The 20,285-nt window shown below is 33.1% G+C and overlaps 1 protein-coding gene across 4 annotated transcripts in view; it reads left to right on the forward strand.

The window, feature by feature from the left end:
* The window catches only part of LOC130442200 (1-acyl-sn-glycerol-3-phosphate acyltransferase alpha), an 89,669-nt gene that overhangs the window by 299 nt on the left and 69,085 nt on the right, over positions 1 to 20,285 (forward strand). For all 4 annotated transcript variants that reach the window (XM_056776326.1, XM_056776325.1, XM_056776328.1 and 1 more), the window contains exon 2: positions 68 to 201. In XM_056776326.1, the coding sequence (XP_056632304.1) occupies positions 68 to 201 (134 nt within the window). The remainder of the gene's footprint in view (positions 1 to 67; positions 202 to 20,285) is intronic.

Below are 20,285 nucleotides of genomic sequence, written 5' to 3' on the forward strand. Positions count from 1 at the left end.
GGTATCTAACTTTTGGGAATTATTTACAAGTTTTGTTATAGTTAAGTTATAAGAAGTGTTATTTTAGAGTTGCAAGTGATTTCTGTGGTTGGATAACTACTCTTTTGGGACTTAGATGGATTTTGAAAGGAAAAGAAAACTTGGAGAAGGATCAAGCCTGTATAATTGTTGCCAATCATCAAAGTTCCTTAGATATTTTAGGCAAGTACCTACATTTTTTTTTCGTTTATTGAAAATTAAACAATGTCTGTGTTTGATAAGAAATATATCAAAAATAGTAATATCATGTCACTAAAAATTTTGTTAATATTTTATAGTAAATGTATGTTTAAGCAGTAGGTATTTAAAAATATGTATTGTTTTAAAGGAAATTAAATGTTCTCAGAATTCATCACAAACTGGAAAAAATTAATATACAAAGTCTAAAAACTACTTTTTTACTGAAAGTAAATATATTTCAATATATTTTATCATGCAATCTAGGTATAATTATTTGGAAATTATCTGCAATTTTACCACATCATTTTATATTTATTTATGAGATGTCCCCATTTGGACAGAAGTATACAGAAATCAACTAAGCTTGCAACCAAAACTAGATAAGAAACAACTAATAAATATTCTATTCTAGTAACAAGCAAGATACCTAAATTACATAAACAAATTACATTTTTATTCTAATCATTATTCATATATAGACTAAGACACTGTTTAAACTTAGCTAGATTAGTATCACTAATATATAAACAGATTAAATTCATATCCTCAAAACTGAATTTTTTCAAGAGGAGATCATATTTACCATAATTAGTGTAAAGTTGTATATTGGTATATTTCGAAGAACTCAATTAAATACTACACCTAAAATATATGAAACATAGTAAATCATGAAATTTATATTTTGTTAAAGATAAGTTTGGCATATTGATTTACAAACAGCAGTCCTTTCTAAATTTATTAATACAAATAGCAGTATACAAAAATCTGTATAAAATGATAACTGTCTTATTGAATGTCATTGCTACAACTGTTATTTTTTATCCAGAAAAACTTGTCATATGCTACAAAAATAAATAAAATTCTATGTAAAATAATCTTATTGACTAATTCTAATAGTTATATTATTGAGGAATTTGTATGTAAAGATGAAAATTATAAAATTCATAAAAATTATGAAAACCAATATTTGACATATTATTTTTATGAGTGATAAACGACACCAAACTAACAAATATTACCTCCATAACTTTGATTTCTGTGACTTTCAATAAAAAATGGTATTAATATGACAATACTACATCTTCCTATTTGGAAAATGAGATTGTAACGTTTTTCGTATTTATTTACACTCTTTCTATTCATGGAATGAATTAATAAACACTGTCTCATATGTTCTTAATTTATTTACATACTATACTCTATATCACTTTACGAATTCGTTCTATTCATTACACAAATCATTTATGTAGGTACCTAAATAAAATTCTACAAAGTTCTGGAACAAAAAGAACCGAAAGAAATAAATAAATAGACTTTCCTACAAATTATTTAGAAGAAATAAGGTAAATAAGCCGCCTGCTACAAATAAACATTTCGCTGTTTATAAAAAAATTTAAGAGACGCCTCCCGAAATACAAAACGCCGGGCGAATTCGCCTAATTTTTAAAATTCCATGGTAGGGGTATAGGGCCGGCCTAGGGAACAATTTTGCGAATTTGCTCGTAACAATATTGTAAACATTTGTTCTCATCAAGATTCCAATCATTAGAAATCTAACTCTTCCAAGATTCTCTAACAAGTAATTTCCTCACTTCACTTGTAGTTTTTCACTGCAGGACACTAGAATTGATTGCTGATATCAGATTTAAACATGAACACTCAACATTCACAGATTGTACTCTGTTCCTTAGATGACTTAGGAAACCTATTATATGCCACAAGCAAGACACAAGCACGGATCCATCTAAACCTTGATTAATTAACTTGGTTTTTTGTTTCAAAGTCGAAGAGGAATTGAGGTTTAAAGTAAAAATTCGTCATTATGCTGTCAAAAACAACGTAATTAACTCATATTTTATGGGTCTTCTTCTTCCAGTGCCTGCTTCATTCTAATGAAGGTTGGAAATTATCCTTTGGAATTCCTCACAATCTTCAGTCATGCTTATCAAATTTACGGCATCACGTACATGGTTTTTGAACCATGAAAATCTTTTTTTACCCAGGCCGCGCCTGCCTTCTACCTTTCCTTCCATGTTCAGCTGTAATAAGGCATATTTTTTATTTCTAAAAATGTAGCCAAAGTAAGAAGCTTTCCTTCTCTTTACAATGGCTAATAGTTCTCGTTCTCTGTTCATTCGTCTTAGCACCTCGTCGTTGGTCACCCGATCCGTCCATGGTATTTTAAGGATCCGTCTAAAGAGCCACACCTCAAAAGCTTCCACCTTACGCATGCTGGAGACCTTCAAAGTCCAGCTCTCAAGACCATAAAGTAGGGTAGAAAAAACATAGCATTGTCTTATTCTCCAGCGTTTTCTCAGGTTAAGGTCATTACTTGTGAGAAAAACGTGCTCCTGGCTACCTCTATTCTTGTCTTAATTCCTTCATCTGGGTCCCACTCGTCATTCTGCCAGCTTCCCAAATACTTAAAACGATGTACTCTCTCTATGGGTTGGTTATTAATTGACAGCGATACATTTTTAATACTAGTTTTCGATATCAACATGAATTTCGTTTTACTGTAGTTCATTTTAAGTACATAATTTTCACTGATAGTATTTACTCTGTTTAATAGCTGTTGAATATCTTGAATGGTGTGGGCTAGTATTACAGTGTCATCTGCATACCTAATATTGCTTAAGATTTTTCCATTAATTTTAATTCCAATTTCAATGTCTTCTAGAGCCTCCTGGAATTTTGTGAGTAAAAGGCTTAAAATGCCATGTCTTTCGTGGAGGATTCGTCCTAATACTTGTCAAGACCCTGGATCCGCCCTTAGCAAGACATGGCCGATAGTGTCAAAAGCCTCTGAGAAATCTATATAAATGAAATTCATCTCATATGCACATTTAAATGCCATGTAGTAAATTGTTTTTGATAGGGATAGGCAGCAGTATGATAGAGATTTGTTGAGAATTAATTTGAAGTAGGTAAAGCAGAATGCATAACCACAGGCTTGTAATTTATCATATGAATTCAATCGTCACAGTTGTAAACAAGAGTTATGTAGGAGGTGTGTAGAGTTAAAAGTGAATTAAATAATATTTGTGAAGGGTTTGAAAGGCTGTAGAAATATATCTTTTACAAATATATAGGAATTCTGTCAAGACTATAGGGTGGCTTTTCTTGAACTTTTGATACTTTCCAAAAGTTCAAAATTGATAAACGAAATATGTCGTAAGCTTATTAATGACACAATAGAGTTACTAAAGGCTACAATAACCTTGCAGTATACAAAGGAGAACCAATTAGCAAATAAGTTGCCTCTATTGTTACTTGAATCGGCTGATTTATGTAGCACTAGAATTTTATTCCAGGAATAAAAGTTATGTCAAAACTTTTTGGTGTAATAATTAATTGACTAAATTATATTAGCAATAAAAGCTATATATAGCAATAGTTCTATACTGTCTCAGAATATTGTAAAACAAAATATAATCAGCACCTGTTAAGTCGAGTTGTAATCTTGAAACAAGTATTTTTAGTACGGATTATAACTTTGTTTCTAAGTTCAGAAAGTTTAAAATTTTTCTTCGAGGATTCTAATTATTAAGCTAGTCTTTGTAATGCAGGTTTTAAAATCCACTTTCTGATTTACTTTATAGTCTGTTATTGAATTTTGTTGTTTCTGTAATATTAATTATTCGCGAAAATTACGAAGTGGGCGACATCTGCTGATTTTTGTTCAAACTTCATTAGAGGTGAACAATAAAACCAGAATGCGAACTAGTTTTGTTGTTTTATAAGGAATAGAAAGTGTTATTTGAAAGTCTAAATAGTAAAATAATTTATCTGTTTAAAGTGATTTTCTGAGATAAAAACAACCACACATCCATAAGGTGCACTTCGAAAACAATAAAAACGTCGTAAAAATTGTATTACAAATTTACTATTTGTTAATATCCTATTCTAGTGGCCAATAAAACTTTTGTGCACGTTTTTAGTAGTTTCTTGTAGATATTCAAGTCTCTTCCTCCCGTATTTACAAGAACAAATGCATTTCTAATCTTTAACTACACATTCAAATTAATTGTCATCTCATGAGGCTGGGAAGTTAAACCTGACGTCTGTAGACATAAATTTTTAACGCTTTTTGAATGTGTTCCTTCTAAGCCACACAATACTATATGTTCCACTTCAAAAATCACTTTCTTTTAGTGGTCAATTTCTGACTTCAACATTTTCCATCATGTTAAAAAGGGTTACTTCAATTTTCGTCATTTTTCGACCGATTCTTAATCACAACTTTTTGTTCTAACCACACAAACATGTTTAGGAAGTAACGGAAATTACAAAAATATAGAAAATTCTGTCAAAATCACTAAAAACACATAAAAAAACTGAATATCATCAAACACCCCTACAGTTTGTATTTTTTTATTAAAAAAAAGAGCCGCGTCAACCATGAAAGGTTATTGGGGGCGGGACACTGAGTAAAGTAAAGTAAAGTTCACAAAACAATTAAGCACTATATTAATTTGTACAGGTTAGTCAATTTTAGAAACTTAATCGTTTTTTCACTGTTGACATAGTCCAGCGCACGTGACATTTCAAGTGGAAGTTCACTTTCTAGTCGTTCCTAATGGTAGAGTGGACATTCGACAATAATATGTTCTACTGTTAAAGGAGTATCGCAGGCAAATCACAGTTTTGCAGCAGGCATGGAATCCACACGAACTCGACTTTCATATTCATATTGTCGAGTGCTTCAAGGTCGGCTTTAATTTGGAATAACATTGGGTGATTTGGGTATACCCTCGATATTCCTTGTATTGCACTTAAGGAATCAGTAAAAATTACTGTCTTTGATTTGCACTGTTGTAATATATGGTGCAAGGCGATTGCTACCAATTCAGCCGAATATATGGAATATTCCTTGGATTGGCCCCGGTTTTAGCTGCGTATTGTAGACTCAGTTTGTACCTTCGGATTGTAAGAGGGGGCTCGTTAGCTTCCACATAGAGGCTTTCCACTGGACTGGGTCTGTAAGCTCCAAGTACAAGTCTTAATGCAGTGTTTTGTATGACGTCCAGTTGCTTCAATAGGCAACCTTTGGCTGAAGAGTACACTATAGAACCAAAATCTAGCTTGCTTCGAAATTGTATTTTATAGACAGTTAGTAATTGTGTGGTATCGGCTCCCCAATTATGACTTGCTAATACATGTTCATGTTTTGCATGTAGTCTTTTTTAAGTTGTTGAATGTGACTGTTCCACGTGAGTTTTGTATCGAGAGTCATTCCCAGGAATCTTTGTTCTCTTATGTACTGCAAATTCTCTTTGTATAATGTCTAATTGGGCAGGTTTATTTGGTTTTTTACTGAGAAACACATTGATTTGGTCTTGTTTATAGAAAAACGTAGACCTGTTTTTTTACCATTCTAGATACTGGATGGATTGTTGTATTATAATTGCAGCCGTGTGAATATTTCTGTTACTAACATATATTACAACATCATCTGCGTATAAACCAGTTTGTACCGGAGTATTAATATGGTCTACTATTTGATTAATTCCTACTAAGAAAAGTGATGCACTGAGTGTTGATCCCTGGGGGGTTCCATTATCTTGACCATATAAGTTTGAAATATAACTCTAAAATTTCTCTCATAGACAAAGTTTTTTACGAATGCCAGGAAGTTTCCATCTATACCCTAATACAGTTTGTATTGTTCACCGCTATAGAAGCCTAATTCAGAGCCATCTGTATAATTCCAAGTTATCAAGAGTTCCCTAGAAAATCTCTTTATATTTTAAATTAAATCTATATATATATATATATAGTGCTAAGAGGTAGACCAAAAAAACGGTGAAGGGAAGTAGTTGAAAAATACCTTAGAGAGAAAAACATCCAGAGCTGGAGAGAAAAAGCAAGGGACCGAAAGAAGTGGAGAGAAATTACAGGGCTATGGACCTTAATGGTCTTCATATCAGCCTATATATATATATATATATATATATATATATATATATATATATATATATATATATATATATATATATATATATATATATATATATAGTGCTTTTCAGATAAAAGTATCCACCTTTAATAACTTTTGTAATACGGGTATTTAGAAAAAATCCAAAAACACGTCAATTTATGTTGGAAGGGGCAAGCATTATGGCTTATTTAAACTTACTGGAAAAGAGACCCCCTCACCCCTGGCAGCATCCCCTTTATTTTTGTAAATTACTTTTCATATTTTTTATGTAAAATTTGGATACTCCTCTTTGAGCTGATTTCAAAAATGTATAATACTTGTAGGTTAAAGTGGTTAGTTTATGAGATAAACAATTTTTCTTTTAAGAGCACAAATTTTACTTATTATTTACTTTCACCTTATTTGCCTGTACTAAAATGGGTTGTACAACAGTCCAAACTCTTTAATCTTTTTAACTGTGCTATTTATTATGAAGTTACAATAAGTGTTCAAAATGAGTACCATTCACTTCCATACAATGGTATAATCTATTTTGAAATGCCTCTCTGACATTGCTTAATACGGCTGGATTTAATTGTCGACATTCATTTTCTATCCTCTCTCGTAAATCATCCAGAGATTCTGGTTGGGTAGCATAAACTTTTGTTTTTAAATACCCCCATAAAAAGAAGTCTAGGGGTGTTAAATCCGGTGACCTAGGTGGCCACTCCATCATCTGCCCCCTTCTACCTATCCAACGAGCGGGGAATGTTTCGTTTAAAAATTGTCGGACAGGCATAGCATAGTGTGGGGGAGCTCCGTCTTGTTGAAATACCAGTAAATCTTCGGAAAGGTTATCATCATTTTCTATTATTGTTGTAATACGTGGGTCAACCCCTTCCCTGAGTAACTCAAGACATGATTCACCATTTAAATTTCCGTTGATGAAGAAAGGTCCGACAATGTGGTCACCTAGGATACCACACCAAACGTTTAACTTTTGGGGATGTTGTGTATGGAATTCACGCATAATATATGGATCACTTTCAGCCCAATACCTACAATTATGCCTACTTACTAAGCCATTTAATGACCATGAGCATTCATCAGAAAAGCAAATATTGTTTAACAATTGTGGATTGTTATTGATAATTTGCGTCATTGATTCGCAAAACTCTAGACGACGATCAAAATCATCTTCATTCAACTCGTGCACCAACTTAACTTTGTATGGGTGGTACTTTGAATTTATGTAGAACTCGGAAAACTGTAGAAGATGAAACACCGATCGCTCTACTTATTGTTGACAACGATTGGGGTTGTTGAGCCTCTAAGCTGACTTGCCCTAAAATTGCCACTTGGATTGCTTCGTTATTTACAAGTCCCTCTCGCTTATGCACTTTATTGCAAACAGACCCTGTTGTGGTAAATTTCTCCATCAGTTGAATTACATACTTATGAGTTGCATGTCTTCCGTCATGTAATTCGTTAAATATTCTAGCAGCAGCTCTTGCACAATTATTATTTTGGTAGTATAAACCTACAATTTCAATTCTTTCTTGCAAAGAGTAAACCATTTCAGAGAAACAAAATAAATAATGTATCAAATTACACTATCAATAGTGACTACAAATTCTAGTTGACAATGTCAAACTTTAATAAAAAGTAGAGTTTTTTGTTGTTTGGATTTTTTAAGTAGAATAAATAGCACAGTTAAAAAGATTAAAGAGTTTGAACTGTTGTACAACCCATTTTAGTACAGGCAAATAAGGTGAAAGTAAATAATAAGTAAATTTTGTGCTCTTAAAAGAAAAAAGTTATTAAAGGTGGATACTTTTATCTGAAAAGCACTGTATACATATTACGAAGTTTATGAAATATATATATATATATATATATATATATATATATATATATATATATATATATATATATATATATATATTTCATAAACTTCGTAATTCGAACGAAAAAATCAAGGATACACAATAAAACGACGCGTTAATTCGGCGTCAAACACTCTACAATTCGTAAAGAATAAGTCACTCGATCCTCTTATAAACAAGTCCGAGTAAAACAAATTGAAACTTGACATACACTTTCACACGAATAATAAATTTGATAGCTTTTTAAAACATTTATTTTTACAATCAATTGAAAACATGAAGAAAATTACAATAGAAATATATGTTACTGAACTGAAAGCGAATTTAAGACCGCCTCTTATATTATTGCTCTTGAGGCAATCTTCGATCCTGCTGGAGTTTCTGAAAAGACTGATTCGGGGAAATCGACTGTGGGATGCGTGCAGTCAGCATTTTCTTATGGAAAACTATGTTGGGTGACGACATAATTCACGAATTGGTTTGTTTAGTTAAGTTTCAGTTACTGTTCAGATTAAAAAAAAATCTGTGTTAGTTATGAGTCCTAAAAAGTATAAATGCTTGACGATTGCTGAAAAGAATCGAAAAGTAAAGTCGTAAAAGAATTTAAGATTTCTCTGAGTACTCTCTCAACCAAAATAATAAACAAGGAGTACATTTATGCTACTCTAACTGTTGAAGTACGGAAAAGAACTACTAAAGGTGAATTTCCTCGTCTGGAAGCAAGCCTGGTCATTTGGCTAAGACAGTGTAGAGGACAAAAAGTGTCCATTAGCGGAAACCTGTTAATAGAAAAAGTAAAAGAGGTAGCGTCTACTCTACGCATCGAAAATTTTACGGTAAGTGAAGGATGGCTTACAAATTTCAAAAAGAGAAATGAAGTTGTGTTTAAAAAAGTTTGTAGGGAAAGGGAAAGTGTTAACAATTGAAGTTTGCACAGATTGGCGCGGTATATTGAAGACTGATTGAAAACTATGATACCCGAGACATTTTTAATACTCATGAACTGCCCAATTTTTCAAATGTTTACCCGACAAGACGTTTACTTTGATGAAAAATGTCATGTAGGAAAACATAGTAAAGAGAGGTCGAGAGTTTTACTTGCAGTGAATAAGGGCTGATCAAAAAAACTTGAACCATTAATGATAAGAAAAGCAATGAAACTGCGATGTTTCAAAAGAATAAAATCATTTTCTACTGATTATCAAGCTAATTAAAAAACTTGGATGACGACAGAACTTTTTAATAATTATCTTTTAATTTTAACATTTATTGGAGACATGAAACGACAAAAGCGGAAAATGTTACTTACTTTAGATAATTGCGCTGTCCACAACAGTCCTCCTACATTGTCCAACGTAGAACTATACTTTTTTCCGCCGAATACAACTTCAAAATTGCAACCATTGGACTAAGGGATCGTCTATAATTTTAAGACGTTCTATCGTAAAGAAATTTACAAGCTCGTTTTAGAACCGCTCGACAAGCAACTAACTGCGAATGTCACGGTTCTGACGGCTATTTTACTGATTGACAAGGCATGGAGATCTGTAACACCCCAAACGATTTTGAACTGATTCGAAAAATCTGGTTTCATAAAAGAAAAACGGGAAAATCTTCCGATAATTACGGATGAGGAAGAACCAGCAATAGAACCATTGGTTTACATGAACGGTGTGAGTTTTTCCGATTTTGTTCGAGTAGATGAAGATGTTGTTCTCAGGTTTACTAAATGATGGCGAAATTTTATCTGCGACAGATACAAAAAAAAAAGAATCAACGCTGAAGATGAAGACGGTACATCAAAACCCAGAAGTGTCAGTTAAGGAAGCAAGAGGCTCATTAGACATTTTATAAAGAAATGAAAAAGCATTCCAGGCACTTTTTCTCTTAAGAAAAGTTATTGAGCAGTCTGAGCAGCACTATGTTTTGACGTAAACTAATATAACAGATTTCTTTAGAAATTTTAATTAATTCACATTATGAATATGTACACGTATGTACCTCTTAACTTTAGTCATAGTTAAAGAATAGCAATTGCTAAATAATATGTACTTGATTATAAACACTCAATAATTGGAAGTTTTATTTCTTTTCTGTAAAAAAATGTCGAACTATTTGATATTTCTAACACTAATTACATCGCCACACCTAATGGGAACCATTTAAGATCTGTTAAACATATAATAAGTTATACAATACGTCTCTTATTTTATTTAACGTATCGTCTCGAATTTTCTAATTTCTGCCTTACGATGATGTATTGATATCTTCTTAGCCTATACCATCATCTGTATTTAAAAGGGTTAAGAGGTAAGCAGATTTACGAAGATATACTTAATACCCTTGGTGATCAATGTTCTTAGTATGCGACCGTGAAAAATTGGACTGCAAGCTTCAAAAGAGGTTAATTTTCCATTGAAGATGATGACCATCGGGAAGGCCGGTTTCTGTGTCAGTACCCGAAAATATCGATGCAGTTCATGACCGTCTAATTGGGCTAAAACGGATATCTGAAGCACCGAATATTTCATGCGAACGCGTTTGGACATGAGAAAAATTCCTGCAGAATGGATCCCCAAATGTTTGAATGTTGACCAAAAGCGTGCAAGGCTAGATGCATTGCGTTCGATCTGTGCTCGATTTGGAAACAATGTAGACTTCTTAAACCGAATTGTTACTATGGATGAGACTTGGGTACATTTCTACGATCCAGAAACAATGGATGGAATGGCGACACTCTGGTTTTCCAAGACCTAAGAAGTTTCGTGTCCGAAAATCTGTTGGAAAAGTTCTGGCTTCAGTTTTTTGGGATTGCCATGGAGTAATCATGATTGATTTTTTGGATATGGGTAGAACAATAACTGGAGATTACTATTCGACATTACTGACCACTCAACGGGAAAAAATTAAAGAGAAAAGACGCGGAAAGCTATCCAATGGGGTTTTTTTGCAGGACAACGCCCCTGTATACAAATCTCATGTTGCCATGCAAAAAATTCGTGTTTTAGGGTTTCACCAGATTTGGCTTCGTCCGACTATCATCTCTTTCCTCAACTGAAAAAAAGTTTAAAAAGTCGTAAATTTCCTTCCAACGAGGAGGTAATAAAAGCTGTGGAGGTGTGGTTTGCAGAGCAAGAAGAAACATTTTTTTAAAGGTCTAGAGACGTTGCGGGTTCGATGTAATAAATGTATCCAATTAAGAGGAGAATATGTTGATTAATAAAATATTTTGACATTGAAATTTTGTTTGGTTCTGTAGTAGGCTAAGAATTTTTCAATATATCCTCGAATATTAATGTGACTGCGAAGAATCATAAATCTACCTATTTAACTTTTATTTACTATTGTATCCGTTAATATTTATTGTAAACTGAGCTTCCACAACATCTTATTTAAGCGGTTCTATATGTCTCTTAGACACTTGAAGTTCCATTCACTTATCAAATTACTTATTTTATTAATGTAACGTGACGCCCATAAATACAATTAATTATAGATTTTGTGTAGAATATAATTTGTCTACAAAGAAAATCCAAGAGGTGTATAAGTGATTAACTGGCATGATAAACGTGATGTTCTCGTTTTGTCCACTAAGCACACTGATAGCTTCTAAACCTCCGAAGTTATACAAGACCTATAAATGAACCAGATGCTCTAATTAATTATAATGCTGGAAAATCATCAATCGATTTGTCAGACAAGATGTTAAGTTTTAAGATGCTTTCCAATTCAAAATAAATTTCCAGTATAAATTGTCAATGACTTACTCAACGATGGACCAGTATGTAATTATGTTGAACAGGTCGAATGTGAAACAACAAGAAAGACTTTGAGAAAACGTGCATTAGTTAATAAAGATGGAATGGAGTAGTTCCCAATAAATCGAGAATCTCGTCCATTAATTTATCAAATTACTTACCCTTATTTTTGTATTGATATGATTCTAACGACAATAAATATAATTAATTATATCTTTAGTATTTAATCGGATTAGTATTTGAGAGAGTATAAACACGCATAGTTGTTCTTAATTGTTTGGACATCCAACGAGAACAGTAGTCAGAATATTGAAACCACTTTATTTATTTATATTTTATGTTAATAAATAGTTTTTCAAAGCTGTGAATTAAGTTATTTAACTGGCGCAGTCAGATTGGATCTCCATAATTGTCGCATATTGAACGTAACAATTTTGTTTCAACGATTAATTGGAAATCGAACCCGGTGTCGAGATTCGTACGTGGAGGCGTTCGGAGTGGAGTAGTTCCCAAGAAATCAAGAATCTAATCCATTAATTTATCAAATTATTAACCCTTATTTTTTGTTTTGATGTGACTCTAACAACCATAAATATATTTAATTATAATTTTTGTATACCGGGTGTTCCAATAAGAATGGCTCTCGGCCATATCTCCACCGCCAGAGGGCGTAATTAAATACCAAAAATTATAAAATGAATAATTTTCAAATTTTGCCTAATTAAGATGCACTTAAACTATTATTAACGTATTCTTCAAGAAATTCAGTGTATATTTGATTTTACAAGTTTTAGTCTTTCTCTTCAAATAAGAGGTGGGGGGAAGCGGGAACTTTATTATGAAAAAACGCCTGTAAGTTCAGTTTTACTTAATCTATCTATGCAAACTTAGTCTTTTTAAAGAAAGCTCCTTTCTACGTAAGTTATAATTTCGAAACAACCTAATGAGTAACGTATACGCTGGAGGGCGCTATTTATTTATTTTTTTAAATCTAGCTATCCTTGAAAAATGTTGAATGGAAATATGCAGTTTTAATCAAGGAATATAAAAGTAGACCAAATTAGCAACAGAATAGCGTAAACCGCATGTCGATATCTTTTTCGCATTACGAGATATCTTAAGAAATGTGTAAATTTTAAGCATTTTTCTTTAGACGTAAATTACTCCGGTTTGTGTGAACGGATTTTAATATTTGCTTGTTCTATTTCTATCAATGATAGCTCCAATTATAATGTCAATATTACTTATGCTGTCACCGGGAAACTGCGTTATGGAAGTTAAAATGGAAATATAACTTAAAGTATCTTGCTAGTGACGAACTAAATGTTCAAATTGTCGCCATCATTTTCGATACAAGCGTTTATTCTTTAAAAAGTATATTAAACAGCAGTCTCAATTTCTGCTCTCGAAATACTCTGAATGGCGTTTCGTATCCTCTCGATCATGTTATCTCTTATAAAGGGTCTAATTGGACAAACAACGTCTTTAATCTGGCCCCAGGGAGAGAAATCTAAGACGGTTAATTCTGGTGACCTGGCTGACCAAAAAAATTAGCCTCAACGTCCTATCCACCTATCAGGGTAAAGCATTATCTAAAAATTCTGGAGAACTTGTCTGGAGAAATGCGCCGTGCTGAAACAACATCTCTTATAAAATTTAGGTAGCGTTCCCCGTTAATTGCGTTGTCAAAAATAAAAGGTCCAATTATCTGACCATGTACAATACCACACCATACATTCACCGACCATCGCTCCTGATACTGAACATCCATACTCCATCCAGCGTGGATTATTCTGTGACCAATAGTGCATATTATGCCGGTTAACCGTACCAACTACCTAACCACTACTAAATGTAGCTTCGTCTGACCACAAAATACGTGACAGTAATTGAGGGTCGTCATATACCATATGTAGTAACCAGTTGTAATAATCCAACCTTCTGTCATAATCACGATCAACCAATTGTTGACGCAGTACTATAGGATATGGATGAAATCTAAAAGAAATATAATGTCCTATTAAATATCTTTCCGGAATGATAAATAAATTATTATGTTAACATATAACCATGCCCACAAATAATATGCGCGCATATTTTGTTTAAGAAATATATCTTTTTACATCATAATTCACCTGTGTCCTCTCAAAATACGTTGAACGGTGGTTCCCAAGTCTCTAATTTTTGCGGGTTAAATTGCACATATCCCTAAACATTTATTGTGTTTTCCTCTGAACGACCTCTGCCGCGTCTTCTAAATACAAGAAGATTAACATTTCCAGTCGTTCTAAAACAGTGTATGAGTCGACGAAAAACTGCTACTGGTATGACGTCTTTGGGGATATTGTATGGCATATACCCTAGCCGCAACAGTTGCATTTCTCATACATTCAAAGTAAATGCCTATCATATCAAATGCTTCTTCGTTTCTAAGAATCATCTTAGATATAACTTTTAAGTAAATTTTATATCGAATTTAGTGCACACAAATCGCAATGACACGTAATTGAACAAATTACTAGGTTTATTAATTTGACAAACGTCATAACTTTTTGTTTTGTTTTTTTTTTCATGGCCCACCACTTGTTTTTATAGCATAAGTAATATTAACATAATAATTGGAACTATTATTAATAGAACAAGGAAAGACAATTTTGAGGAGTCAAAAAATGTTAAAATCTGTTCACTCAAACCGGAGTAATTTATGTTCAAAAAATGCTTAAAAAAAACTAATAAATGTTCGAAGTGGATACCTAGACACTTCCGGAGTCTACGGAGGATATTTCTTTCCAATCGGAAGAGTATTCCAAAATTCCGTCTTATAGCGTCACAATGGAAGTTTATTCTATCGATCATTTCGTTCCTTATGCCTACAACCGGTGTTGCGTATACCAAGCTTTTAAGATATCTCCATAAAATATATCTATTGTATTTAATTGCGGGCAATATCATGACCATGCAAATAGACCTCCTCGACCAATCCACCTATTAGGAATAATGTTATTTTTTATATTTTAATTATTAATTTCTTTTAATAACTCCCTGTAAGTATTTTCAATAAATAATTACAATTTATGATAATTTTCTTTATAATCTCTCTTTATGGCGAATGGTTTCCTTGGATGTACCGGGTGTCCCATCTTCCAATTCGAGTGCATTAGATCCGATATAAAATTTACTTAAAAGTTATAGCTAAGATGATTCTTAGAAACGAAGAAGCATTGGATATGATAGGCATTTACTTTGAATGTATGAGAAATGCAACTGTTGCGGCTAGGGTATATGCCATACCATATCCCCAAAGATGTCATCCCGGTAGCAAAATTTTTCGACGACTCATACACCGTTTAAGAACGACTGGAAATGTAAAGATATGTTTCTTAAACAAAATATGCCCGCATAATATTATTTGTGGGCATGTTTATATGTTAACATAATAATTTATTTATCATATAGTACTGTATCAACAATTGGTTGATCGTGATTACGACAGAAGGTTGGATTTATATTCCTTAATTAAAACTGCATGTTTCCATTCAACATTTTCAAGGATAGATAGATTTAAAAAAATAAATAAATAGCGCCCTCTAGCGTATAATTAACTCATTAGGTTGTTTGTAATTATAACTCTCACATTGGTAGAAAGGAGCTCTCTTCAAAAAGACTAAGTTTGCATATATAGGTTAAGTAGAACTGAACTACAAGGCGTTTTTTCATAATAAAGTTTCCGCTTCCCCCATCTCTTATTTGAAGAGATAGACTAAAACTTGTAAAATGAAATATTCGCAGAATTTCTTGAAGAATACGATAATCATAGTTTAAATGCATCTTAATTAGGCAAAATTTGTAAATTATTCATTTTATAATTTTTGGTATTTAATTACGCCCTCTGGCGGTGGACCTACAACTCTGTAAATAATTTCCAGGTTTTTCTCGAGGTCACTTTTGTTATAAATTTTTGTTTCCTGAAGCTGTACTATAAACGGTTCCCGAGATATGGCCGAGAGCCATTATTATTGGGACACCCGGTACAATAGGATTACTATTTAAGATAGCATAAACATGCATTGTGTGTTCTTAATAGTCTTCACATCCAACAAGAACAATATTGAAACCATTCTATTTATTTATATTTTATGTTAATAAATAGTTTTTACATAGTCGTGAAAACTTTTTTAACTCACTCGATAATTTGTAACATTTTAAGACCCCTTCGAGTTTCGAATCAACGAAAATGTTTCTTGTAGACTATTAGATTTATTAGTCTTTTTGTTCAATGTAGCCTTTGAAGATTATTGTTTCCGCATATTTCGCAAAACTTTATTATGATTATTATTGACTCATTCAAATATAAAAATAATCAAATTCCATATAAATGGTGTATACATAATAGGGATAAAATGAAATTGGTGGGTGTATCGTTATGTTGATAAAATCTCTGAATACAATTTAGATTGATAAGTATCAATAAAAATAATATTTTAATTGCCTGATTGTCCCATTCTTTATGACTGTAATTCAGTTTCCTCTAAATTGGAAAATTGCTTCCGAAAGGCAGTACTAATTGTTTGTCCTTATATCAATAAATTTGTTGTTGGAACTGTTGTTGGAATTGTTTGATTAATTAATCATTAATTCTATAGGCTATTTTCTTACTAGAAAACTGATTCGTTTGGAATTATTTTGCCCTTTAGGGAATTTTTCCACAGAGAAATATTCTTTACTGTATTTCAGGTCTACAGTCCATTTTGATGTAGACTTTGTTGTCTTTATGGAACTATTAGTGATATTTATACTGAACACACTGTTTACTGTTACACCAACACCCACAATAACACTGTCTGACGAGCGTTCAATGACCGAGTTATCGTCTTCAGAGACTGAAGGTTGTGAGCATTGGTAACAGTGTGCTCATTATAAGATGATTGGTGTGAGTTTCTTGGAATTTGGTTTCTCATTTCTTTTATATATCTTAGGTGATTTCTCCTCCATACTACAATATCGTTTTTTTAATTTTTCTCGGATGCTTTTTCCAACGAAAACCACCCATAATGTGTCTGAACTCAGTTCAGGGTAATCCTCATCATCTCGATCTGAGACAAACACTAAAGAAAAACGCACCTACTTTACTTCGAAGTATTTTTTTTTAAAATATTTTCTATTGAAACAATTATAGAGGAAAGTTCCAAGGGCCCAAGCTTGGCCCAGATTTGGTCCAACCATGTAGAACTCTGGGCCAAGCTTGTAAGCCAGGCTTGGCTCAGTCTTGGTAAAACTCTGGAGTGATAACGATGGGCCAACCTTGGTCGCCAATATTGGGCCATGCTTAACTATATTTAACAATATTAAACGCTTGTACATTGCCAAACACGGAATGTAAGGCGGATGACCCAACAATTAGATGTTTGTAGAGAATGATTCGTCTTGTGCAATTGGTTTCCCTGATTTTTTCGATGACTTTTGGGAAAGAAATGCTAGCATATCATTCAGAATTAAGCGGTCTACGTTTCTCTAATGGAACGATGGTGACATGTCCAGAAAAAATAGGCGACCATTTGCTTCGAACTGCTACGTGCTCAACTTTTGTTGGATTTAGCTCTTCTTGAAAGACCCATACAGTCGATTGTTGTTAAGTTTCGGACTCATATGAATAAATCCATGATTCGTCGCCAGTTACGTCTTGAATTTTTCAACATTTCTTTGCACCAATTGACACGACTAGTCAAGTTATGCAGTATCCAAAACTATCAAATCTTTTTGACAACCAAATGTTCATGAAATATTGAATGTATGCGAGTAGAACTAAGGCCCAAGAATGCCTCCATATCAAGTACGCAACCTCCAGCTTGCACCCTCCAATGCAGCGTCTGTTCACACTAAACTACAGGAGCTCATACATGTAGAGAATGTGGATGTGCAATCTACGCTATTTGCGCTGTTGCTGAAGAATCATCCGATGAAGGATTGTATCTAAAGTTTTGTGTCCACAATGTTCAAAAAAATATAAAGTACAAGATAATCGTCAAAGTGCTAAGAAAAGCCTGCAACAACAGGCTTAAAAAATGCTGTACTTATTGGCACTTCTATACGAATTGCAGTTCCAGAGGTTGACAGAAGTCGTAGTGATGCCCGAAATATTATAGGTGTAGTTTTGGCTAAAACCGATGATGAGCTTTATTAAATTGGTATCAAGAACGGGATCTTAAAACAATTATATTCTCGTTCTCAGATTAATGTGTGTCCAAGAGTTCTTCTTGATGCAGAGGATGTACCGAGTACGGAGATAGCACTATGGTCAGTTGCTAACCTAGAATCCACTGGAACCGGCTAGGGATTTAAAAAGTACCTTTGCAAGAAAAATTGTACTACAGCAAGATGTCTGTGCTATAAAAATAAATTTTTGTGTACCTCCAAGTGACATTCTGGCTTACACTTCAAAAATAAATAGCCATATGACTCGTTTACATTTAACATAATATAATAATATAAAGACTTACCAAACGAAAGTTTGACTTTATAAGAATATGCAAGAATGTATTGAAAAATTCTTAGCCTACTATAGAACTAAAGAAAATTTCAATGTCAAAATATTTTATTACTCAACATATTTTCCTCTTAATTACATTTATTACAGCGAACCTGTAACGTCTCTAGACCTTTCAAAAAATGTTTCTTCTTGCTGTGCAAACCAGACCTCCACAGTTTTTATTACCTCCTCGTTGGAAGAAAATTTACGACCTTTTAAACTTGTTTAGTGATCAGTAATGTCAAATAGTAATCTCCAGTTATTGTTCGACCTTTATCTACAAAATTAATCATTATTACTCCATGGTATTCCTAAAAAGCGGAAGCAAGAACTTTTTCAGCAGATTTTTGGATACGAAACTTCTTAGGTCTTGGAGAACCAGAGTGACACAATTCCATCGATTGTTGCTTTGTTTCTGGATAGTAGAAATGTACCCAAATCTCATCCATAGTAACAATTCGGTTTAAGAAGTCTACATCGTTTTCAAATCGAGCACAGATCGAACGCGATGCTTCTACCCTTGCACGTTTTTGGTCAACATTCAAACATTTGCAGCAATTTTTCCATGTCCAAATTGACGTGAACTATATGATAAACGCGTTCGCATGAAATATTCAGTACTTCAGATATCTGTTTTAGCCTAATTCGACGGTCGGATAAAATCATGTCATGAACTCCATCGATATTTTCGGGGACTGACACAGAAACTGGCCTTCCCGATCGGTCTTCATCTTCAATGGAAAATTTACCTCTTTTGAAGCTTGCAGTCCAATTTTTCACATTCGCAAACGAAGGACATTGATCACCAAGGGTATTAAACATATCTTCGTAAATCTACTTACCTCTTAACCCTTTTGAATACACGTACTTGACGATGGCTCGATAGTCCAATTTTTCGATTTTCACAATTATAACTCTGGTGGTTTACTTTTTTATAAAACAGAGTGTTGTCTGAAACGCATTACTTAGAGGAAAAGGTATGCGTCAGCGTAGTTTCATCAATGATTGAGACTTGTCGATTTACTTCACGAGTGTTCGAGAACTGTCGTTCCGCTGAACTTGCAAGTAAACCCTGCTTTACAAATATAATGTATTTTTCGTACTAAAAATCGGGCTGGTAAACCGTTTTAGTTTTCTAAAATTATGGTCACCTTAAATATTTGATGACTATAAAAGAAACCTGCTTTTAGGAATCCAGTACTCAAGCCAGGAAATTTCTATGAAATAAACTGAAAAAATTCACCATTTTCCTTGAGAGATTTAACAAATTGCTTCATTAAACCTAATTTTATATATAATGCTGGAATAATTATTTTTTCTCTTGAAAGCAACATTTATAACATTTCTTAACCTAACAAAAACAGCATTTCTTGTCAGCCAAATTTTTTGAGTCCAAAGACGTGATTTGGCTCTAGTGTCTTATATTCAAATGAAGTATAGGCATTTGGTATAACCACTCTGTTGGTCTGATAAAACATTACCCACTTGAAATTACCTCATATTCTTTTTTCATACATGTTAAGTGAGCAATTGGGACGGCAGCATATTTATTTTCGTTATGTAGAAGAACTGCTTTGAGATTTTGTTTACTACTTTCTACTACTACTGAAAAGACACTATTCATTGGACTAATTAATCGGCAAACCCAAAAAAGCCAACAAACCACTCACATTACACCAATAAACAACATTTTCATCAAACTGCAATAATAGTAATAAATTACACAACAACAATAATTATCAATGTCCTTGGGTTATTTCTACTGAAAATATCGTTTTTCAAGTATATCTTTTCACCCTTCAATTTTACAGAAAAAAATGTTGGTAACTGTCACTCTCTTCAAACAGATCTACAAAACTAGATTTTGCACATCAAAAAATATCGATTAGGTCTGAAGTTGTGAGTAATATGCAATTTCGTCGGAATTGTTAGTTGTAGTTGTAAAATACAATATACTGGATGCGCAATGAATTTTG

The sequence above is a fragment of the Diorhabda sublineata genome, chromosome 3 (genome assembly GCF_026230105.1).
Source record: "Diorhabda sublineata isolate icDioSubl1.1 chromosome 3, icDioSubl1.1, whole genome shotgun sequence".
Lineage (NCBI taxonomy): Eukaryota > Metazoa > Arthropoda > Insecta > Coleoptera > Chrysomelidae > Diorhabda > Diorhabda sublineata.